At 35.8% G+C, this 25,605-nt stretch overlaps 1 protein-coding gene across 2 annotated transcripts in view; it reads left to right on the top strand.

The window, feature by feature from the left end:
* The window catches only part of KHDRBS2 (KH RNA binding domain containing, signal transduction associated 2), a 690,124-nt gene that overhangs the window by 456,583 nt on the left and 207,936 nt on the right, over positions 1-25,605 (top strand). The window contains exon 7 of one of the 2 annotated variants that reach the window (XM_065885300.1): positions 500-508. The exons of the other annotated variant lie outside the window; for it this stretch is intronic. Coding sequence (XP_065741372.1) covers positions 500-508 — 9 coding nt within the window. The remainder of the gene's footprint in view (positions 1-499; positions 509-25,605) is intronic. 2 annotated transcript variants of the gene reach the window in all.

The raw sequence follows: 25,605 nt of genomic DNA, 5'->3' as shown, positions 1-25,605 counted from the left end.
AATCTTGTATATTAACATAATTTCCAGTAATATTACAAAACTTTCCTATTTCTAATAATTTGTCTGAAGAGTCTTTGGGTCTAGAAATTTAGAGCCGTGTGCATTACATTTAACTTAACAAAATATACAGTCTCTCAATGTTTTAAAACTCCTCCTGAATAACACAAGGAATGCAGAATTAACTAATTGCAATGTCCCTCTCAAATCCTATGTTACTTTCCAGTAATTTCTCAGTTTACTTCTGAATTCTTCATGTTTTCTTGATCTCAGACCTTCTTTGGATAAATTTCCTTCTGTCTAAAATATATTCTTTAGAAGCTAATTTTGTCAGCCTACTAGTAGTAATTCTCTCAGTTTTTATCTGTCTAAAATGTTTTTATTTTACCCTTGTTCACTGAAAGATACTTTCACGTGACATAGAATTCTATGTCGCCAAATATTTTCTCTCGTTATGTTGAAGATATTCAGCTTGCTTCCATAGTTGTTATTCAGAAGTCAGCCTTCACTGGTAGGGAATCTGTTTCCCTCTGGTTACTTTTAAGATGTTCTCTTCATTTTTGATGTACTACTGTTTTTACCCTGCAGTGTCTAAATGTGGTTTTATTTTTATGTATTCTACTTTAGATTTTTTAGGCTTACTAAATTTGTGGGCTAGATTTTTTCAACAATTCTAGAAGCTCTTGTAATTTCAAAAATGTCCTTTTCTTATTCCATTTTTTATGTCATTTTCAAACACTGATTATAATATGTGGAATTTTCTCATTCTTTTTTTACTGTGGCTCTTAAATATTGTCCCTTATTCCTCTCATTTGCGTGAATCTGTGTAAGTTCACAGATATTTCTTTGAGTTTACTTCATTTAATGGTATTTGATTTATTTTAATAATTATATCTTTAACTTATAAACATTCTATATTTCAATCCAGTCAGATTCTATTGCCTTCTACTTCTCAGTTATCCTCTTCTATCTATGTAAATGTATTGAACACACATACACCCTTTCTGCAATTCTGATACCTGAAGTCTTTCTGAAAGTCATTCTGCGCTTTGATGTCTGTGTTGATTCATACTTACGATGGCTTATTCTCTCATGTGTTTGATGAAGTTTGAGCTCAGAACCCTTGGAACTACACTGAGGCCAAAGATGCTTCCCAGGCTTCTGGGAGCACTGCCAAACAGGACGAGTTAACCAAATTTTTGGCTTGAAGGGCTTTGGGCCAATTTATATTATGAATATAGTCCCAAATCCCATATGAATGGGAAATTTTTTTTCATTTTCACTCAGAGATAACATCAATTCAGGAAGGTATTTGCATTGGTTTTCTCTGTTAGATGATTTCTTTTTCCCTTACTTACCAACTAATGTGTCATCCTAAAAGGAGTCCTAAATTTTTTTCAGTTCTTTTACCTGTTTTTTACCTTTCTAGTCCTAAAAGGTACTATATCTCCACCCCAGGCATGCATGCAGGCTTTTAAAAATCAAGCATTAGGCAGCATGTGTAAGTAGATTGTCCAAGGAAAAAGTTTGGCCATAGTGGTTTGTTTGTTTTTAATATGAATTAAAGAGTCTTTAAATTCTTTTGTGCTTTACAATTTTCAAAAGTTTCACACACATGATTTCATGTAATAAAACCTTTTTTCCCCCTACCCCTAAATTGCCCTGATCCGCTTCCCTCCCCCACTGGTAACCATCAGGTTTGTTCTGTGTATCTGAGTTTGCATCTTTTATTTTTTACTCACTAGTTTGTTATATTTTTTTAGATTCCACATATAAGTGATGTCATACACTATTTGTCTTTCTCTGTCTGACTTATTTCACTCAACATAATGCCCTCCAAGTCCAACCATGTTGCTGCAAATGGCAAAATTTCATTCTTTTTTATGGCTGGGAAGTATTCCATTGCATATATGTACCACATCTTCTTTATTCATTCACCTGTTGATGGGCACTTAGGTTGCTTCCATACCTTTGGCCACAGAGCTTTTTAACTTTTCTGAAATAACATTTTCTAACCATTTGAGGCTTGTTTATTTTTATATCTACTCACCTATATAATTTTAAAATATTTAAAAATATATTTTGTCCCTCTTGTTTAGGTCTAATATGTTTGGTCTAATATATTATGTCCCTCATGTTTAGGTCTAAAAAAGCTTTTATTGAATTTCTCATCCATAGTATCCAATATCCAGAAGGAAATAACTTTCATTTTTCCTTTTTTTAAAGTCTTTATCCACATCTATACATAATTTTAAATGTATACATTACAATATATATGATGAGATGAGTATTGATCAAATAGATTATGTCACTTGCATAGGTTCTTAGAGAATCTGTTCAATATACAACTCTTATGTAGAAACTAGCAATTATATATAATATTACAAAGTTAATAATTTTTACAAAATTGATAAAAATAGAAAATGGAATAATAAGATTCAATGTTGAATCATATATTCCCTTATGAGTAAATTTAGCCTTTACAAATTATAAAGAAACAAAACTGTTGTATTACATCATATCTTTTTTGTTTTTTTAAATGGAAAGGAAGATTCTTGGAAGTGAAATATTGTTTCTCAAATACAAATGTCTATTAAGGGAATGTAAAATAGCAAGTAGGAATAACTGCTTCTGAAGTGCTCATTTGGTTGTTTCAGAGATAGAAAAATCAACAAAATAAGTCTGGTTATTTGGCAATATGGTTAATTTAAACCCATGCCATGATACCAATCTTGAGTGCATTTAATTCTGCACAGTCAGTACATGTTACTTGACCTATGAGTACTGGTTGACTCTGGAATTTTTCAGATTTATACAACTATAATATAATATGGTATGATATGATTTGATATATTAAAATATGACATACTGTGTCATAATAAGACTTAACATAGTATAAATTTAAATAATACATTGAGCAAGTTGAATAGATTTGTCATATACATAGATGTGTGCTATATTCTGACAGTAAAATCTCCATGTCATGTTGTACTATTTTTAATAAATGAAGTTATCAGACACCAAGAATTTCAAAGTTTTACAGAGAGCAGGAGTTACCACAAATGATTTATAATCTCATCAGCATTGCCCTGCTTGAGGTTTATGAGATCATACTGCTCAATCAATTCCAAAAGCTATGAAGGGAAGCTCCATGTATATAAGTTGCTGGGGTTCACTCTGGTATTGGGTAAGCTACCTGCAGTATGTTACTAACATGGCTTTTTCTTAAAGGTGCTGTGACAATTTCAATTGTTATTTATTTTAAATGTGTAATAAATAGTTGTATTTTCCTTTATCCATGGAAAGATTGATTATAGATTCTGTCAGGCTCCAGAGGAAAATCAGATTGTTATGCCAGCCTTGATTTTTTTTTCTTTCTTCACTATGAGTGCCTATTCTTTATCATGAATGCTAGTTGATCATATGTGACAATTTTTAAGCTATAGTTATAGTTAAATGATGACATACAAAAAGGGACACCATGAAAAAGTGATGGAAATTTAAGAGAAAATTTTAATCATTCTTTTAACCTATATAGTGAAAGTTATATTTTCAAATTCTTTTTAATCAATTTATGTATTTCACTTCATAAGTGGAAATGAGTGTGCTATTATATCCAAGACTCATCTAGCATACATTTCCCATGTATTTCTTAAAGACGTAATTAGAAAGTTACTGGAATTCATGAGTCTTAAAGAAAAATAAGGTGGGAGAGTCAACTTCAGGAAGGCTAGTCACTTAATGAAAGTCTATTTGACAATATTATCATTACTAAATTGTATTATTAAATGTGTCCCAAAGCAAGATTAGAGCTGTGCTCATCAGCACAATATTTGAAGGAGACCAGGTTATTGCCTCTCATGATTGTTCTCATATTCTGGACAGAAAAACTGCAAAAACACAGAAGGATGAACAAACACTGCATTTTACTGCTGGTCTCACTCAGAAATCCCAGGAGTGTGCTTGGACCTCTTCAAGCACCTGTAAGTCTTAAAAGGCACTGCTCTTGAAGTATCAGCAGAAAATACATGTATACACCTAGGGAAAAGCACAAGGAAAAAATGATGGTTTTACAAAACAACACACTAACTCAGTAACCTGGGACGGAACCTTCTAGATCGATCTTCTAATATAAGAAGGAAAGGAAACTCTTCAAAATAAAACTTACCTCTAAAATAAGAAATACTTCACAATTATCTGTCAAAATAAAGTGACTGCGACATGGGCTTTTCATCATACTCCACAATATACTTCTATGTTCAGGTAAATTAAAACCAGGAGGCATTTTAAAAGATTTATAAAGATTGGGGAACTTCCTTCAGACTCAGTCCTCTGCCCTTTATGACGATCACAAAGAAGTAAAAACGAAGGTGGCTTTGTTTCTGTTATTAGCAGGGCAATATGCCAACCACCAGGTTTCGGTTGAATCAGCGTCATCTGCTCTTCACTGCACTAGCGGTGAAGATCAGACACTAAAGTGTGAATATGAGTGTCAGGTATCCCAGCGTGGATCGTGAGTGTAATAAAGGGGCAGGAAGGAGAGGCGCAGAGAAATTAAAATACTAAATGGAGAATTAAAATACAAAGTGAAAATTTAACATCAAACATGAGCGAGATGGGAAAAATTAACTGGGTAAAAAATCACTATACACAAGAGAAGGGAAATGGCAGTGAGACTGGAAGGTGGTGGACAGAAACCTCAGATGTAGCTCAGACTGAACACGAGAATGGTAATATTGCTCTTAATTTTTGTTCTGACAAAACCAGAGCTGGAAACAAGGAGTTGGCTACAGATGGTTTATTTACGAGGATATAGGTGTAGGTAGTTTATCCAATAACCAAAATTTAAGGAGTAGGCTGATTGAAAGAAAAGAGGACACAAAGACATAAAAGGTATGTTGTGAACTGGTTACTACTGTGGCTCATTCTCATTGGTGCCCTCTACAGGGCCACGTGGAAGACACCTCAGGGACATCTCACCAAAGGAAAGGGGGGTTGGGACAATGTATGAAATGCTGTCCCCAGAGTCCTGAGTGCCTGTGTGGACCGAGTGCTTTCCCCAGGTTTCAGGAGAAAACAGCAACAACCAAAACTCAGGCATATATGTCTGGTTCTGAGCAAATATTTAAGCTACAAAAGGCCTACTTTAAAGAAGGAGAAAAGAAAATGAATAAAATTCTGAAATAATTAACAAATTCAAATCAAGATGCTATAAGTCAAAGGCGATATTAGTAGAACAAGGAGGCAGAAGAAAAATTAAGAGTATATAGTAAAATTGCCATGGAGAGAAGATTCCACAACTTGAATTCAACTATTATGTTTTGAAATTTGCAGAATTATTGAGACTGTGCCAGAAATGCTGAGTTTTCTTTTCAATAACTCTTCTCTGTGTTTCATAGAAGAGATAACTAGCTGGGACCATGGACATCCTTGCAGTTAGGGGGAGACCTGTGAATAGGTCCTGGCCAGTATAGAATGTTCTATGGGAGTTTCTAAAAATCTTTCTTAAGACAGTATATGAGATCTTTTTTCTCTTCGTCTCCATTTCATTCATCCAGCTCTCAGAAAAGCAGATGCCACCCCTAGTAGACCTTGGGGTCAAAGTCCTGCAGCAATAATAGAAGGGGCTGACATTTAGAAAACCACATCAAACCTAAACCATCCACCTTGACTTTTAGGCAAAAAAGCAATATTTAAAATATCTCTGGGTCTTTATGTTTCCTGCTGCTGAACCTAATCCTACTGGATATAGAGACAAAATTCAGCAAATATGAAGTGTTGCTACTGTTGCTGCAGATTTATATTAACTAGCATTTTTATATATACACACACATATATTTGATGTATATTTGATATATATATATATCAGTGTATATATTGGTTTACATTTGAGATATATATACACATATATATGTATATGAAGTTCCCTGAGTAGCCATTGCTTTTCAAAACATTTTTATATTCCCAACTGATGCAGGATGAAAGAAGGTAGGAGACAAAAATCATTGTTAATATTTTAGTTTATTTCCTTTGAGTCTTTTTTTCCAATGACTAGGCTTTTAGTCACATAATTGTTATTATATTTATGCAACTTTTAAATTATTTTTCTATGGTATTACATAGTCTTAACACATAAATTTTAATGACTATAAGTTGTTAAAGTATATGGGAAGTAAATGTAAAGGTTATAAAGTGTGAAGTTGTAAGAATAGTTTTGTTAGGCAACAAACTCAGTGACCAGATATGGGGATAGGCTCTAGATGGCTGTAGTAAGAACTCACTGGAACAACATACAGCCTGAGGAGCAGAGGATACAAAGGCTGAATCTATAGAGGAGGGCGGAACCCACAGCCAAAGAACATAAAACCATCAAACACTACCAGCCTGTAAAGGCCAATGGCAGGGCAAGAGGTGGTCACAGCCAGGAGCTCACAGCTCAAGGGCAGGATCCTAACAGATAAGTACCCCCAAAAATGTGTGTGCCTGTGTGTGTGTGAGCATGTGCATGGGTACAAGGATGACAGGAACAGGGCCTTGGCATTTCAGTAGGTTTTTGCTTAAGTGATTAGGTGTGGCAGGCAGAGTTAATATGAAAGTGATCCTTAATATACCATGGTCACATTTGTGAGTGGCTTTTAATTTTTCTTTATAAATGATATTTCAATAAAGAAAAGTAAACATAACCCCATACACACACACACACAGGCATTCGATTTTTGAGATTACTTCCGTGAATCATTTAGGAGAAATGGAATTGCTGGGCCACAGTCCATTTTATGTTTTTTTAAATCTCTTTATAAAATTTTCTTAATCGCTTTCCATAAAAGTTCTAGCAAATAAGACTTCTACCAGTAATGGATTTGCCCTTCTTCTTTAATCACACTGGGTATTATCAGAAATAATTAAAAGGAAAACAATCTGTGTTCGATGGGTGACAAAATCAATGTTATTCGGATTTACATTTCTTTGATTAATACAGAAAGTAGATATTTTCTTACAATTATATACTAATTTCAGTTCTTCTTCAATAAATTGTGTATTAATATCCTTTGCCTATCTATCAAACACATAATGCAATCCAATTCATTTATGCAGTAGTACATAAGGGACAAAACTTAGTGAATATTTTTTAAGACATGTGTATTAGTTTGCTTAGGGTTTCCCTAACAAAATACCACAGACTGGGTGGCTTAAACAACAGGAATTTTATTTTCTCACAGTTCTGGAGGCTGAAAATCTAAGACTGAGTTGTCAGCAGGTTTGGCTTTCTCTGAAGCCTCTCTCCTGGCTTGTAGATGGTCACTTCTTCTCCATGTCCTCACATGCTCACCCCTCAGTCTGGGTGTTGTCTGTGTCCTAATCTTTTCTTATAAGATCACCAGTCATATTGGATAAGGGTCACACACATGACCTTATTTCACCTTAATTACCTCTTGAAAGGCCCTGTCTCCAAAAACATTCACGTTCTGAGGTACTGGGCCAGGTTAGGACTTCAAAATATGAATTTTGTGGAGACACAATTCAGCTTATAATATCCAAATGCTGAAAGATGGGATTTGTAAAGCAAGTAGGGGATACTTTTTGCTCAGTTTTCTTGAAGAGGTTTCTAGACAAGGAAGTTAAAATAATATTTGTTTCATGGATAGTTAATCCTAACAACATTGTTGAAGGTAGGCTGGATTAGAGAAAAAATGGAAATGAGTGACCAGCTGGAAGATTCTTGGAACAGCCTAGGAAGGTAACCTTGAGGTTCTCAACCATGTTGTAGCCAGCAGACAGGGCAAGAGGACTATTCAGGAAGAATTTTCTGATTCTTAGACAAGTTATCTACAACCTTCTCCAACAAGAACAGGCCTGGAGGATATAACAAAACCCTTTGGTTATGGTGGCTGTGACAACAATGATATGGTGGAAGGGCAAAGTTCTAAAGCATCCCTGCTGTCCTGGGTCCTCTTAGCTGCCCACCTCCAGAGCCCCCACACTCCCTTAAAGAGCATTGCCTCAGCCTGCCCTCAGCAACTGCCTAAGCTGGACTGACAGGAGCTCTGTGCTAGGGAGTTAACGATATGAAATGCAGGTTTGTATCTGCATCCTTCCTGTTAGGAGGTTGAGGCTCTGAAGGTTACTCAAGGATGAAGAGTTAGCAAGCATCAAGGCCTAGATTTGACCGAGGTCTCTGGGTGACAAAGGCTACCCTGCCCTGCTGAGGAGCTTTGATTTTAGGAAGCATTCATATCTGAACATTCTTTTGTTTTTCAAAGTTCAGACAGACTAAGTTAACTGAGATGCAAGTAAATTTATTTACATTAAGATGGCCCGTGGGTACCAGCACTGCCACCTCAGCCAGTGAGTCGTGAGTCCTACCACAGTGAAAGCATTGCAGCATGCTGGTCCCTGTTTCTGCCATAAGGTTAAGATTAGTTCTAATAAACCTTTAAGCACAAGGGGGAGCTTAAGAGATCTTTATCCACTATAAAATTCTGAAGATGATAATCATGGTCTATGATTCATATTTGCATTTTTTAGCTGAAGTATAGTTGATTCACAACAATGTGCCAATTAATAACATTTTATGAATCTCGTTGAAAGCTCCTTCTGTGTCTTTGGGAAAGATTTAGTTGTTTAAAAAAATACCTAATTTCTCTGAGGAACACTATTTGTCAGGCCATTGACGTCCAAAGTCAACGCTGAGGACAGGTACGTTATCTTAGACTTGGCAATTTGATTATTAAAATAAGCCCATTATTGATAATCCTAAGAAGGATGCTAAATTCTCTATTTTAGAGCACATTAAAGAGATTTTTAGTTTGAATAAAATTTAAATTTGTATACTTTTTAGTTTACTTTTATAAGGAAATTATTTCAAAATAGCCTGATGTTATTAACATGTAAATAACTTCTAAATGATGTTTGAAAACAGAAATAGTTCTTTTAGTAGAAAAAAGTATTACTATTAAAGCTCGGTTTTCAAAGAGGTAAAATCATTCCTCTCAGGCAAATATTACAGAAATCTGTGTCAAAGGTTCTATTTAACCCATTAATTAACGAGGGAAGCAGTGATACTGTGATTGGCTCAAGGAGCATTTAGGAAATTAGGGTATTTATAGGTAATTTAATGAAGAAATGTTAAGATAGTATACAAATGGTTAGTTAGATACAAACTGGTTAGTATCTAACAGGCCATCAATCATTATAGTTATCTGTTCCACCAGACAGAAATAATTTGCATCTCTACTGGAGGAAATCTATTTAATACAAATTAGCAAGCAAAGTCTGGGACCTTTAATGAAAAGTAACAGTGAGAGGAACCAAATTCCTCCCTGGACAATCCTTGGGTAGCTGTTGCTCCTATGTGATATTTAAAGATGATGCTGCCCATCTGGTTGCTTTTTTTCTAAGTTTTGAATAATCTTTCTGGCAGTTAAATGCTTAAATGCAAATTTGTGTGCAGATACCTTTATTTAAATATTCAAAATTATATGTGTCTACTTTTCATCTCAACATAGGCTGAAAATATAAATAAGAAGATTTTCCTGTCTGCAAATAGTTTACAGTATAAAAGGGAAACAAATAGGTATACAGTGTATTATAATAAATGCAATAAAAGATATATGAATGAGTGATGGTAGGATTCTGAAGTGCTCCAGGGATTTCAGGTCTTGGTGATCAGGGAAATTCCTTAAAGAGGTGACATTGAAAAACAGATAAGATGTATGAGACTCATGGAATCTGGTAAAAAGAAAATATACCTCTATCTCTCTCAGTATATAATTTTTGGTGGATTTCCTTCTATCTTCATTTCTATATGGGGAGTTTTATACAATGTTGTACATATAATATTGTGACCTGCTTGTTCACTTGTATATATATTAAGCAATTTTCTATAGATATGTTAAGCTTTTGGAGTTTGGATGTGGAGGAAATAGAGGCAGGGTAGTCAGTTTCAAAAATGGTGTTTCATAATGTGTGAGCTCCAGATCACCTGTATCAGAATTAAGAGGCTTGTTTAAAAGGCAGTTTCCTGAAGCCACTTCCCCATGACCATCTTGTCTTGTACCCACAGTCCCTGTGTATCGTCAGGCACATCATGATATGTAAGCAATTACTTTCTAAACTGAACTTTAGGAGTTAGTATGGTAACAGATGTTTCGCTAAGGGATTAGAGATTACCAAAAGTGTACCAGTGAGGAAACTAAGGAGAAGAAGAATGCAAAAGTATATAACAAATATCAATTATGGAAAGGCAGTGATTTCTCAGTTTAACAACAATAACATCAGTTTATAACATTAAGCAGAAGCAGTCATTTTTAAAGAATTTTATCAAATATATTCTAACCTGTAAAATACAATTAATTGATTATATTCATTGCTCTGAAATAACATACCTATATATGTAAATAACTTATAAATTGTTGGGGAAATATAATTAAAAGCAAAATCTTCTCCCAATCCAGAAACCCTCTCCACAAACGTAGTAGAGAAAGAAAATAGTTTTATTATTGAATAAGCATTAAACAAGAATGATATGTGCAACACAGGCAAACCACTAAAAGAATATAAAACCAGAAAGTAATCTTACCCTTTTATATACAACCAATACAACCCATTCCACATACGTTTTCAATATGGACAATAGCTAGTCCTCAAGTAAGAGGATTTGACAGCATCATTCGTCACACAGAGTTCATCCTAACTTTATCTGCTTATTGGGGTAACCATCTGTATTGGCTAATTGGCTTTATCCAGGGAGAAAAAACCCATATCTTTATGACAGGAAGTAGTTTTACAACCTGGAGCAAGGCCCCAACCAAAGTTAGGCTCCTACCTCCCAACAGAAACTGGGAGGTAGGGGTGTTATTTATCTTGATGCTTGCATTTCAAAGAGATGGCTTCCAAGTCTTTCTTCAGGTCATAAAGCTGACAAAAGGCCTATCTAGTCTTCAAAAGGATTTATATACATTTCAAAGAGAGGAGAAAATGCTTATAATCACAAATTTTCTAAATTTCAGTCAGCCCTCCTTATCCGCAGTTTCCTCTTCTGAGGATTCAATCAACTGAGAATCGAAAATATTTGAAAAAAAATAATTTCAGAAAGTTCCAAAAAGCAAAACTTGAATTTAGTACACACTGGCAACTGTTTACATAGCATTTACATTGTATTAGGTATTATAAGTAAACTAGAGATAATTTAAATTATATAGGAGGATGTGCCTTGGTTATATGCAAATACTACATCATTTTATATATGGGATTGAGCATACCCAGAATAAAATTAGAACCACTTTCTCCAGGTAGGTAAATGTTTGTTGTTTGTATTAAATGACCACAATACATTTTACATTAAATAAAATATTTACTCAGTAAATTTATGACAAAAGTACATTTCTCAGGAAAATTTATGATAGTTATAATTTATTTTTTCTCTTTCTCTACAACACTGAAAACCATCATACATGAATTGTCATAACTATCATTTGCTGGAACAAAATATAGGTACAGCTCAGAAATATTGTGGGTTTGGTTCCGGAACACCACAATAAAGCATATGCCACAATAAAGGGAGTCACATGAAATTTTTGATTTCCCAGCACATATAAAATTAGTTTATATTATAGTCTCTGAAGTGTGCAATAGAATTATATCTAAGAAAACAATGTACAGACCTTAAATTAAAAATAATGTTGTTGGAAAAACGGTACTGATAGACTTGCTCAACGCAGGGTTGCCACAAACCTTCAATTTGTAAAATACGCAATATCTGGAAAGCTCAATAAAGTGAAACAATAAAATGAGATATATCTATAACATTTCTTTCTATTTTTAAAAGGCACTGAAGGAAAATTTATTATAAATGCAATTTAAAAGATCTTTTACTGTTATTATGTAATAAATTATGCTTATCAGGTATATTTTTCTGCAAGGGCTCTATCTTATATTTTTAGAACCACCAGATTCTGCAGTGTTTATTTTTGGAGTCATTACTTCATGCAACAATTTAAAGCCTACAAGGAATATCTTCTAATTTTGAGAATTGAATTATAAATCTCTGTAATTATTATAGGACTTCTTAGTGGATAGAGAAAACTATATGCAAATAATTTATTCTTAATATTTTAAAGTTTCAACTCTAGTTTCTCATACAGAAATATACTCAAATAGAGAAATATTTAAAATAGAGCAAAACCTAGCTCAGGTCAGATTTTTCTGACCTCATTGCCAAGAGGTAGACACCAGTCATACACTGTGACCAACCAGGCAGGCAGTACACAACAGTACACATGCAACATGTCTATATGACTTATTCTATGGAAATTGTAGCCACTTTGGGGTAAATAAGGGTAGCAACTGTGGTTTAGAGTATCTATTATATCAGAAATTGACTTATAAATTGATATACAAAATATTCTTCATGCAGAATGTAATTTGATCCATAGTCTGTAATTTGGTCTATATTGCCTTTGTCTAAAAATGGTAATTAAAATAATAGTAGGGAAATGAGGGTGCACATCTTCTATGAAATACTACGTTTCTTTGAGAGACTGGTAGATAGAGAGGCTTTCTCAGATTTAGTCTCCCCACATCCACCATCATCACAACCTCCCAGTAGCAGTTAGTGAGAAATGTTCTAAAATTCCATTGAGATCAACTCCGATCTCATAGGTGAATCAGAATTGGGAAATGATAATCTTTGACATCAGACTATTGGTAATGTAGGAAAATGCTTTTAATATCCATGTTTGCCTTTAAAAGCTACAGATGTTTTGAATGACTTTTATTTACGTGGGCTCATATGTCAGTCATACTTATTTTTAAAAGACACATTCTGGGAATTCCCTGGTGGTCCAGTGGTTAGGACTCTGAACTTTTACTGCCAAGGGCACAGTTTCAATCTTGGGTCAGAGAACTAAGGGCTTGGCCAAAAATAAATAAATAAATAAAAATTTAAAAAAGACATTCTATAAAAATTCAAAATTTCTCCCCTGAAAATATGATGTGTATCATTTTAAACAAAAACTAAATAATTAAAATTCCGAGAATTTTCCTTGTTCATTGTTAAGTAAATTTTTTCTCTTTCTAAGCATGTAATATTTATGTAAACCAGCTTGCCGGGGAAAAACGCAAAGCAGATAGAGTTTCCAAAGTGGGGATATTGGGCTCTGTTGATTGATTTAATTCAGCCAGTATTGACTGAACAGAGACTAAGCTTTAAAGTGAGATATAATAAAATGCAGAAATGAATAAGAGACAAGGAATATAAAGATAAATACTCAGATAAATGTACAACAGGATATTGAGTACAATGAAAAAGTTTTACATGATTTTAGAAGGAGAGAGAATTGGGCTATCAGGAAGGTATACAGAAGCTATTCATTCCTTCATTTAAGTGTAAATTTATTTTTACTTATTTGCTTATTTATTGTTTGAATTTCTACTTTGTGCAGGCAATGTTCTGGTCACTGGGGTTAAACTAAGGAACAAGACAAATTTCCTGCTCTTAGGCGATTTCCCTGTTACATATGATTGATTATAGCCTTAAGAAGTGGATGGAATATCAATAAGGGTAAATGAAGTGAAATCGTTCCAGGCAGTGGGAAATCCAAGGATCCTGGCAAAAATGTGTGAGAAAATAGGAAATAGGAAGGAAACTATTTGGCTGGAGTGTAAGGTACATACAGGAATTAGTAGAATTTAATGTGAGAAGAGGAGTTGAAACACCAGTAGGATCAATAGGAAAGTGGTATTTACTGAAGGTTTTAGAGGAGAGAACACTGTAACAGAAGGTGCTTTGGTGAAGATTAAATGTGATGATAAATGAGAGAGGTGGGGCCAGAGTCCGCTGATGCTAGTTGAGATCATTTTTATAGTCCAAGTGAAAGGTAATAAAGTATCTGAAATCATGGAAAAGATTTTGATAAATATGGTGATTTGAAACCTTTACTTATTTTTTTCTGAAAGATAGCACTCTATTTCCAGTAGACTTTTAGAAATAGAATCACAAATTAGAAATGGCATCATTCTCTTCCTTCATCCCCTTACCCAAAGGCAATAGGAGAAATTCAAAAACAGCTCATATTTTAAACCAGTGTGAATATTAACAATGGCTTAATTCTCATTATTTGAAACAGAAAAGATTGACACATTAAACACATTAAAGAAATTTTTTAAAAAATTAAGGGTTCATTAAGGGTTCATTCAATGAAAAGAGAAGTGAAAATATTAAATGTGATAGGTCAAATGATAATTAGATACACTGACAATTATATATTAAAAAATAAATCCTGGGCTTTTTGATAAAAATGTAGAATCGTGGTTATTATAATTGAAACTCTTCTTAAAAGAAAGTCATCTAAATAAGCTTTCTATTTGCTTGTGGAAACTATAATGGCCTAATAATGTCTAATAAGAATATGCATATCACATGGAGATGTCAATAATAATAAGTGAATATTTTTAGATATAATACAATGCCATATCTTTCATCCTTTTAAAGTGACGATTCAGTGGATGTTAGTATATTCACAGAGCTGTGCACAACCTCATTCCAGCACATTTTTCTCACTACAAAAAGAAACTCTGTGCCCGTTATTAGTCACTCTCCACCCACTCTTCCCCCAGCCCTTGGCCCACACTGATCTACATTTTGTCTCTATGGATTTGCTGATTCTGAACATTTCATAACAATGGAATTATGTAATCTGTGGCCTTTCGTGTCTGGCTTTTTCACTCAGTATAGTGTTTTCAAGGTTCATGCTGTTCGTATTGTGTATCAGTAGTTTATTCCTTTTTATGTCTGAACAATATTTCATTGTGATGATGTACCACAATTTGTTTATCCATTCTTCAGTTGATGGAAATTTGGGTTGTTTCCACTTTTCACATACTACGAATAAAGCTGCTATGAACATCTGTGTACAAATTTTTGTGTGAACATATGATTTCGATTATCTGGGTATATTCTGGGTCATATTATAACTGTGTTTAACTCTTCTGAGCAGCTGCCAAACTGTTTTCCAAAGCAGCTGCACCATTTTATATTCCCACCAGCAATGTCTGAGGGTTCCAATTACTCCTCATCCTTGCCAGCACTGTTACTGTCCAGCTAATATGTGTATTTTGTCAGCAAATTTGGAAGCATGCTTATGCTGTTTCACAGTGTGTCTTTTTAGCTCTTTAGACATGTAAGACACAATCACCAGGTCAATATCAGGAAGCATTCAAAATCTCTCCCCTCTTTACTGTGAAATTTGGGTCACACATGCAAAGGTAATGTAGACTGTCATTATTCAAAACAAGTGTTAAATGTGAATGTTTGTTTCTCATTGAATAACCAAACCATGACTCACACAGCTGGGATGCCAGGCCCTGTCCCCCTGCACAGCGGTAACCAATTTTTCTTTTCAGTGTGTATGTCACTAGAAAACTGCATAAGTAATAGCTGTTAGATTCCTATGCTAACCTGGCGTTCTGACCTTGTTTTGTCATAGGTGGCAGCATGAAATACCTTAGCAGCTTTAACACTGCTGGCTAGGTAAACACTGCTTTTGCTTAAGATCAAGCAGGAAAGTAATAAGGCAGCAATTTCAGATGTCATAGAAGCCAAGAACACATAGGGTGAGGCGAATTTTCTTTACACAGCCAAGAATATAAAGGATGGACATTCTTCACCTGCCAATGCACTGAGGAAGAAAAAAAAATGGTTTAGCACTGTTTAAAGCTCATAAACTGCAACCATAAATCAGCAAATTAGCTAATGATTGCTTCTGGGTAGTGATACATGATGAAAAACAAATAAGGAAAGGTACTCAAGGATTGCACTTGATAGATGCTGAAAAAATTAAAGCTCCATCTTCATAAAAAAATTGTTTAAGTGATTTTATAAAGGGTTGTGCCCTGGTAGCAGAATAATTACCACTTCAAATGAGTATGTTTTATAATAAATGCTACCACATCAACTGTGCTTTTCAGTGCTAACTGTTGTAAATGATTCATACTGTTCCCAGGAAGATGCAAGTGTGGGGCTCATTTGGAAAGATGCAGTCAATCCTGTCCCAGCAGAGTGCATGGAAATAGCAAGAGTTTAATCCATAGTACCAAGACCCGAGCCTGTCATCAGTAAGGACACAATAAATATTTATTAATGAGATTGCTTACAAAATCAGAGAGCAACATTAATCTTTGTAGAGCCAAATTAATCTTCTTGATCTTGTTTACTATCTATAACTAATCTGCTGCTTTATTTTAAACATAATAATGAAAAATTTAAAGGTTCAATTATTTTGTGTTATAAATGTATTTAAGAGTATTTACTGAATAATTTCCATATGAAAACCACCATTATAGGAAAAGAGATAAATTTAAAGACATGGATCCTGCTAGAAACCATGCAAAACAATGCCTGTGTATTTATTTTATTACCTATTTTCAGAGTTTTTAAGTAGCAGTAAGGGAGAGTAAGCTAGAAAAAAATTCAAAACTGAGACTGGTTAGTTCCAGTGAAAGCTTGTTTAGATGTGTGGTTTACCTTAAAAATAAGAAAACTACCATTTCTTGTGATTAGTACTAGCAGAACTCAGATGCCCTGAGATTTTGGACTGTAAGTTTTTTAAGAGCTACTATAAGGCACAAATTCAGATTTATTTTGATAAAAATTTTAACTCTCAAATTTAATTCCAGAATATAATAAATCCATATGAAACAGATGGTCCCCAAGAGTCACTGAGGCCTATTGTTTGGGCTGTATGTCTGTTTCAGTTTATAAAGATCATTTTCTATGTCATCAGGCAATGAAAGATGGGAGCTTAAACAGAGTTAGCTGTTTTTCTCCTCCCACAAAGAAGCAGGATGAGAATTTCATTTCTCCCTGGGTCAAACCTCTGAGCTTAATGAGCGCAGCTGGGGTGTCAACGCTGAGGGTTCATGACGGAATGAGGTGGGAGCAGAAGCTGCCAGTATGACCAGACCAGCCTTGCCACCTTGGATGAGAAGGTGACTTCTCCCTCCGTCTCTGTGAGCACCCATCAATTGTTTTTGTATCTCTTGGTGCCCAGGATTTCTGCGAGAAAGCCAGCTCAGCATAAACCGGTTAGAATCAGCTCATGTATTTATCATTATCTATTAGCTCCTTGTTTTTGTTGCAGAGGATTTTAAGCTTCAAACTGTTCCCCCTTTCCTTTTTTTTTTTTTGTTTGTTTTTAGGAAGCACATGTCCAAAGAACTGATAGAAGCTTTAACTGTTTTTTGCTACATCAATTTTTAACAGAATATTGCTTTTATTTAAAGGGACTGGACTGTGTGTTACAGTTGAATCTTTGACTACAGGAACTGAGATATTGCAAGCAACCAAACAAAATCATATTTGTATTGTCTACTTTTACGATGTCAAAAGTCATTACTTGTAATACTGTAGAAAAAAAAAAGATCCCTTGCTACTAGTTTGACATAGCAAACATTATATACTTAAATATAAGCTATTTTAATGTCATTTTGCAATGTAAATTTAGGGTTTTTTGTTCAATTTTCTACGATTTGAATTGAAAACAGTGTTGCAACACTCATTTGAAAGTTCTGTGAAAATAGCCCTTTGTTTCTACTCACGGTATTTGTTTTTTCTTGCCCTAATAATAATTGAGGACAAATATTACTATGTAAAGATAACACAAACCTGGATAGATTTTTTTTCACTGAAAATATTTGTTTAAAATTAATGCACAGACAATATGTGGATATTTTCATTCTTAAATATTCTGTCCAGCGGAGGAGAAATGGCAAAACTAGAAGCGCCAATAATGAACTTCTACACTTCTTTCCTTCTCCATGTTTCTTCATCATCCACACTTACGTCCTTCTTTCAATATCCATATGATATGCTGTGTTCTCTTTTCAGACAATATTTTTGCTTCTTTCTACTGTAAGACTATCCAAACACGTGTGTTCTTGATCTTTCACTGACTTTCAGTAACTTACTAATGTATCAGTTTTTTCTATATCTTTGTCACTTTTATCTCTTGGCTAACTTTCTCATTCAACAAATCATTTCAATTTTACTATCATAGTAAAACCAAAATCATAAACTTAAAAAAAAACTTACAAAGTTTATTAACTTGTCCAATCTCACAAAGAAAATAAATAGCTAAGCTGGGATTTATTTATTTTTTTGGAGTATAATTGCTTTACAATGTTGTGTTAGTTTCTGCTGTACAATGAAGTGAATCAGCTATACATATACCTATATTGCCTCCCTCTTGCACCTCCCTCCCACCCCCCCCATCCCACCCATCTAGGTCATCACAGAGCACTGAGCTGATCTCCCTGTGCTACATAGCAGGTTCCCACTAGCTATCTGTTTTACACATTGTAGTGTATTTATGTCAAACCTAATCTCCCAATTCCTCCTACCCTCCTCTTACCGCCCTGTGTCCACATGTCCATTCTCTACATTTATGTCCCTATTCCTGCCCTACAAATAGGTTCATCTGTACCATTTTTCTAGATTCCACATATATGCATTAACATATAGTATTTATTTTTCTCTTTCTGGCTTACTTCACTCAGTATGACAGACTCTAGGTCCATCCACATCTCTACAAATTACCCAATTTCGTTCCTTTTTATGGCTGAGTAATATTCCATTGTATATATGTACCACATCTTCTTTATCCATTCATATATCGTTGGACATTTAGGTTGTTTCCATGTCCTGGCTGTTGTAAATAGTGCTGCAATGAGCACTGGGGTACATGTGTCCTTTTGAACTATGGTTTTCTCAGGATATATGTCCAGTAGTGGGATTGCTGTGTCATATGGTTGTTCTATTTTTAGTTTATTTAAGAACCTCCATACTGTTCTCCATAGTGGCTGTATCAATTTACATTCCCACCAACACTGCAAAAGGGTTCCCTTTTCTACACATCCTCTCCAGCATTTACTGTTTGTAGATTTTTTGATGATGGCCATTCTGACTGGTGTCAGGTGTTACCTCACTGTAGTTTTGATTTGCATTTCTCTAATAATTAGTGATGTTGAGCATCTTTTGACATGCCCCCTGGCCATCTGTATGTCTTCTTTCATTGAAATGTCTACTTAGGTCTTCCATCCATTTTTAAATTGGGTTGTTTGTTTTTATGGTATTCAGCTCCATGAGCTGTTTGTATATATTTGAGATTAATCCTTTGTCCATTTCTTCATTTACAAATATTTTCTCCCATTCTAAGGGTTGTCTTTTCATCTTGTTTATGGTTTCCTTTGCTATGCAAAACCTTTTAAGTTTCATTAGGTCCCATTTGTTTATTTTTGTTTTTATTTTCATTACACTAGAAGGTGGGTCAAAAAAGATCTTGCTGTAGTTGATGTCAGAGTGGTTTTCCTATGTTTTCCTCTAAGAGTTTTACAGTGTCTGGTCTTACATTTAGGTCTTTAATCCATTTTGAGTTTATTTTTGTATATGGTGTTACAGAGTATTCTAATTTCATTCTTTTACATGTAGCTGTCCAGTTTTCCCAGCACCACTTATTAAAGAGGCTGCCTTTTCTCCATTGTTTGTTCTTGCCTCCTTTGTCATAAATTAGGTGACCATATGTATGTGGGTTTATCTCTGGGCTTTCTATCCTGTTCCATTTATCTATATCTCTGTTTTTGTGCCAGTACCACACTGTCTAGATTGCTGTACTTTGTAGTATAGTTTGAAGTCAGGGAGCCTGACTCCTCCAGCCCTGTTTTTCTTTCTCAAGATTGCTTTGGGAGAAAAACAAATACTGTATGCTAACACATATATATGGAATCTAAAGAAAAGATCATGAAGAACCTAGGAGCAGGACAGGAATAAAGACGCAGACCTATTAGAGAATGGACTTGAGAACACGGGGAGGGGGAAGTGTAAGATGGGACAAAGTGAGAGAGTGGCATGTTCATATATACACTACCAAATGTAAAACTGATAGCTAGTGGGAAGTAGCCGCATAGCACAGGGAGAAGCTTGGTGCTTTGTTACCACCTAGAGGGGTGGGATAGAGAGGGTGGGAGAGAGGGAGACGCAAGAGGGAAGAGATATGGGGATATATGTGCATGTATAGCTGATTCACTTTGTTATAAAGCAGAAACTAACACACCATTGTAAAGTAATTATACTCCAATAAAGATGTTAAAAGAAAAAGAAAATATGGTATAAACTAACAAAGGAATACTATACAAACTTAAAAAAGAAAATCTGCAGTATGCAACAATGTGGACGAACCTTGAAGACATTATGCCAAGTAAAATAAACCAGTCACAGGAAGACAAAAAAAAGAGACTGCTTTGGCAATTCAGGCTCTTTTGTGTTTCCATACAAATTGTAAAATTATTTATTCTAATTCTGTGAAGAATGTCATTGGTAGTTTGATAGGGATTGCCTTTAACCTGTAGATTGCTTTTGATAATATGGTCATTTTCACAATATTGATTCTTCCAATCCAAGAACATGGTACATTTCTTCATCTGTTTATGTCATCTTTGGTTTCTTTCATCAGTGTTGTATAGTTTTCTGAGTACAAGTCTTTTGCCTCTTTAGGTAGGTTTATTCCTAGGTATTTTATACTTTTTGTTGCGATGGTAAATGGGATTGTTTCCTTAGTTTCTCTTTCTGATTTTGCATTGTTAGTGTATAGGAATGCAAGAGATATACGTGCATTAATTTTGTATCCTGTAACCTTACAAAATTCATTGATTAATTCCAATAGTTTTCTGGTGGCATCTTTAGGATTTTCTATGTATAGTATCATGTTTTCTGCAAGCGGTGATAGTTTTACTTCTTCTTTTCCAAACTGTATTCTTTTTGTTTATTTTTCTTCTCTGATTAATGTGGCTAGACCTTCCAAAACTATGCTGAATAAGAGTGGCAAGAGTGGCCATCCTTGTCTTGTTCCTGATCTTAGTGGAAATGTTTTCAGGTTTTTATCATTGAGTATGATGTTTGCTGTGGGTTTGTCATATATGGCCTTTATTATGTTGAAGTAGGTTCCCTCTATGCCCATTTTTTGGAGAGTTTTTATAATAAATGGGTGTTGAATTTTGTCAAAATCTTTTTCTGCATCTATGAGATGATCTTTTTTTTTTTTTTTTTTTTTTCAGTACGTGGGCCTCTCATTGTTGTGGCCTCTCCCATTGCGGAGCACAGGCTCCGAATGTGCAGGCTCAGCAGCCATGGCTCATGGGCCCAGCCGCTCCGTGGCATGTGGGATCTTCCCAGACCAGGGCACGAACCCGTGTCCCCTGCATCGGCAGGCAGACTCTCAACCACTGCACCACCAGGGAAGCCCTGTTGGAAGATTTTTAATTACAGTTTCCATCTCATTATTGTGATAGATCTGTTTATATTTTCTAATTCTTCCAGTTTCAGTCATGGAAAATTGTACCTTTCCAAGAATTTGTCCATTTCCTTGTGGTTGTCCATTTTATTGGCATTTGGTTTTTTGTGCTAGTCTCTTATAATCCCTTGTATTTCTGCAGTGTCAGCTGTGATTTCTCCTTTTTCATTTCTAATTTGATTGATATGTGTCCTTTCCCTTTTTTTCTTGATGAGTCTGGCTAAATGTTTCTCAATTTTGTTTATATTCTCAAAGAACCAACTTTTAGTTTTATTGGTCTTTGCTATTGTTTTCTTTGTTTCTATTTCATTTACTTCTGCTCTGATCTTTATGATTCCTTTCCTTCTACTGAGTTTGGATTTTCTTTGTTCTTCTTTCTCTAGTTGCTTTAGGCATAAGGTTAGATTGTATATTTGAGATTTTTTCTTGTTCCTTGAGGTGAGACTGAATTGCTATCAACTTCCCTCTTAGAACTGCTTTTGCTGTGTCCCATATGTTTTGGGTTGTTGGGCTTTCATTGTCATTTGTTTCTATGTATTTTTAAATTTCTTTTTTGATTTCTTCAGTGATCTCTTGTTTATATAGTAGCACACTGTTTAGCCTCCATGTATTTGTGATTTTTAAAGTTTTTTCCTATAACTGATTTCCAATCTCATAGTGCTGTGGTCAGAAAAGATGATTGATATGATTTAAATTTTCTTAAATTTTCCAAGGCTTGATTTGTGACTCAGGATGTTTTCTATCCTGGAGAACATTCCATGTGCACTTGAGAAGAAAGTGTATTCTGCCACTTCGGGTGGAATGACTTATAAATATCTATTAAATCTATCTGGTCTGTTGTGTCATTTAAAGCTTATTTTTCCTTATTTATTTTCTGTTTGGATGATCTGTTCATTGGTGTAAGTGGAGTGTTAAAGTCCCTCACTATTATTGTGTTACTGTCAATTTCGCATTTTATGGTTGTTAGCATTTGCCTTATGTATTGAGGTTCTCCTATGTTGTGTGCCTATATGTTTGCAACTGTTATATCTTCTTCTTGGGTTGATCCCTTGATTATTATGTAGTGTCCTTCCTTATCTCTTGTAACAGTCTTTATTTCAAAGTCTATTTTATCTGATATGAGTATTGCAACACCAGGTTTCTTTTTTTTTCTTTTTTTAAAAAAATATCTTTATTGGAGTATAATTGCTTTACAATGGTGTGTTAGTTTCTGCTGTATAACAAAGTGAATCAGCTATATGTATACATATATCCCCTCCCTCTTGTGTCTCCCTCCCACTCTACCTATCCCACCAAAAACAGAAAGATACATCAATGGAACAGGACATATGCACATATGGTCAACTTATCTTTGATAAAGGAAGCAAGAATATACAATGGAGAAAAGACAGCCTCTTTAATAAGTGGTGCTGGGAAAACTGGATAGCTACATGTAAAAGAGTGAACTTAGAACACTTCCTAATACCATACACAAAAATAAACTCAAAATGGATTAAAGACCTAAATGTAAGGCCAGACACTATAAAACTCTCAGAGGAAAACATAGGAAGAACACTCTTGTGACATAAATCACAGCAAGATCCAGCTTTCTTTTGATTTCCATTTGCATGGAATATCTTTTTCCATCCCTTCACTTTCATTCTGTATGTGTCCCAATGTCTGAAGTGGGTCTCTGTAGACAGCATATATATGGGTCTTGTTTTTGTATCCATTCAGCCAGTTTGTGTCTTTTGGTTGGAGCATTTAATCCATTTACATTCAAGGTTATAATCAATATGTAAGTTCCTGTTGCCATTTTCTTAATTGTTTTGGGTTTGTTTTTGTGGGTCTTTTTCTTCTCTTGTGTTTCTCACCTAGAGAAGTTCCTTTAGCATTTGTTGTAAAGCTGGTTTGGTGGTGCTGAATTCTCTTAGCTTTTGCTTGTCTGTAAAGGTTTTGATTTTTCCATCGAATCTAAATGGTGTCCTTGCTGGGTAGAGTAATCTTGGTTGTAGGTTTTTCTCTTTCATCACTTTAGTATATCCTGCCACTCCCTTCTGGCCTGCAGTTTCTGCTGAAAAATCAGCTGATAACTTTATGGGGATTTCTTGGCATGTTGTTTTTTGCTTTTCCTTTGCTGCTTTTAATATTTTTTCTTTGAATTTAATTTTTATTAGTTTGATTAATATGTGTCCTGGTGTGTTTCTCCTAGGGTTTATCCTGTATGGGACTCTCTGCACTTCCTGGACTTGGGTGGCTAGTTCCTTTTCCACATTAGGGAAGTTTTCAGCATTAATCTCTTTGAATATTTTCTCAGAACATTTCTTTTTCTTTTCTTCTGGGACCCCTATAATTTGACTGTTGGTGCTCTTAGTGTTGTCCCAGAGGTCTCTGAGATTATCTTCAATTCTTTTCATTCTTTTTCCTTTATTCTGCTCCTCGGCAGTTAGTTTTACCATTCTGTCTTCCAGCTCACTTATTCATTTTTCTCCCTCAGTTATTCTGTTATTGATTCTTCTAGTGTATTTTTCATTTCAATTATTGTGTTGTTCATCTCCATTTGTTTGTTCTTTAGTTCTTCTAGATCTTTTTTAAACATTTTTGTATTTTCTCAACCTGTGCTTCCATTCAATTTCCGAGTTTCTGGATCATCTTTACTATCATTATTCTGAATTCTTTTTCAGGTAGCTTGCCTATTTCCTCTTCATTTATTTGGTCTTGAAGATTTTTACCTTGCTCCTTCAACTGTGATATATTTTTTGTTGTGTCATTTTTCTTTTTTTTTTTTTTTTTGATTGATGGATTTGCGTTCCTATCTTACTGGTTGTTTGGGATGAGGCTTCCATCACTGGAGTTTGTAGGCTGTTGGGTAGAGCTGTCTTAGTGCTGAGATGAGGACCTCTGGGAGACCTCAGTCTGATGAATATTCCCTGGGGTCCAAGGTTCTCTGTTAGTCCAGTGGTACAGACTCAGAGCTCCCACTGCAGGAGCTCTGGCCTGACCCCCATCTCGAGAACCAAGATCACATAAGCCATGCAGGGTGGCAGAGAAAAAAAAAGGAACAGAACAATAACAAAGAGTAAAAAATAAAATAAGATTGGAAAACTAACAGATATGTTAGAAAGAATAAAAAAATAAAAATATAGATGAAACAACAATTGGAAGGTAAAACAGAACCACACGGTAAAAAAGAGGAGAAAATAAAAAGCTAGCAAAGGGCAGGGCTTAGGCAGGGGCGGGTTTTAGGCTGTGGTTGTGGCCTATGCTTAGGACCCACAGGACTTAAAAAGGCCCTGGGGACATGAGGGATGGGGCTTAGGCTCAACAGGAGCTTAGGCTCCAGTAGGAGCAGCCCAGGAGTGCCTCTGGCCTTGGAGGGTGGAGACCCCCAGCAGGCTCACTGGACCCATGTGGGCAGGGGAAATGCTAGGTGCATTGCCCCCTGATCCTCTGATCCTGGAGGGTCCCCCCCACAGTCTGCCTCTCCTCCTCCCTCTTTCTCACACTCCTAGGACCCACAAGGCTGGAGGGGGCCCCAGAGCATGGAGGACCAGGTCCAGGGGCCCAGCAAGTTTCTCGGGTCCCAAGTGGGCAGGGAAAATGCCCTCCACACCTCCCCTGATCCTCTGATCCCAGAGGGCCCCTCCCACCTGCCTCTCCTCTTCTCCTCCCCCCCACTGCCTCCCTCCTATGCCCCATGACTAACACAGCCTGTAGGGGGCCTCGGAGGGCCGAGGACCTGGTCCAGGAGCCCTGCAGGCTTCCTGGAGCTGATTGGGCAGGAGAAACACTAGGTGCACTCCACCTTGATTCTCCAAGCCCCCTGGAAGGTCCCTCCAGGAGTGGGAACCCTGCCCCCTCCCAGCTACCTCTCAGGGGTACAAGTCCTGTCTGACCACCACCTTCTCCTCCCCTCTCACTCCCCCCACATCCTACCTGGTCACTTGGGGGTTCCTCCCATCTCCTTGGGCATCGAGGTCCCCCACCATCGTCTGGCAGGTGCCTTAGCTGTGGGGAGGTATGTACTCCCCTGCTGCCATCTTGACTCCACCTCAAAGCTGGGTTTTAAACCTCAACAACAATGGACCATGTACACTTTCACCTCCTTAGATGTTAGCCCTGGGCTCTGTCCATTCATCCACTTGTCCATCTCTTCAGTCATTTATTCACTCCCTTACAAAGAGTTAGATTTATTCCTTTGCTTCTAGCCATGCCCTTGCTAGGCACAGGGTATCCAATGCAAAGCAACTAGAAAATGGTCACAAAGTACAGTGAGGTGATAGAGAAA

The sequence above is a fragment of the Phocoena phocoena genome, chromosome 10 (assembly GCF_963924675.1).
Source record: "Phocoena phocoena chromosome 10, mPhoPho1.1, whole genome shotgun sequence".
Lineage (NCBI taxonomy): Eukaryota > Metazoa > Chordata > Mammalia > Artiodactyla > Phocoenidae > Phocoena > Phocoena phocoena.
The sequence above is the reverse complement of the archived record's forward strand: the minus strand, read 5'-3'. Positions and strand labels throughout refer to the sequence as shown.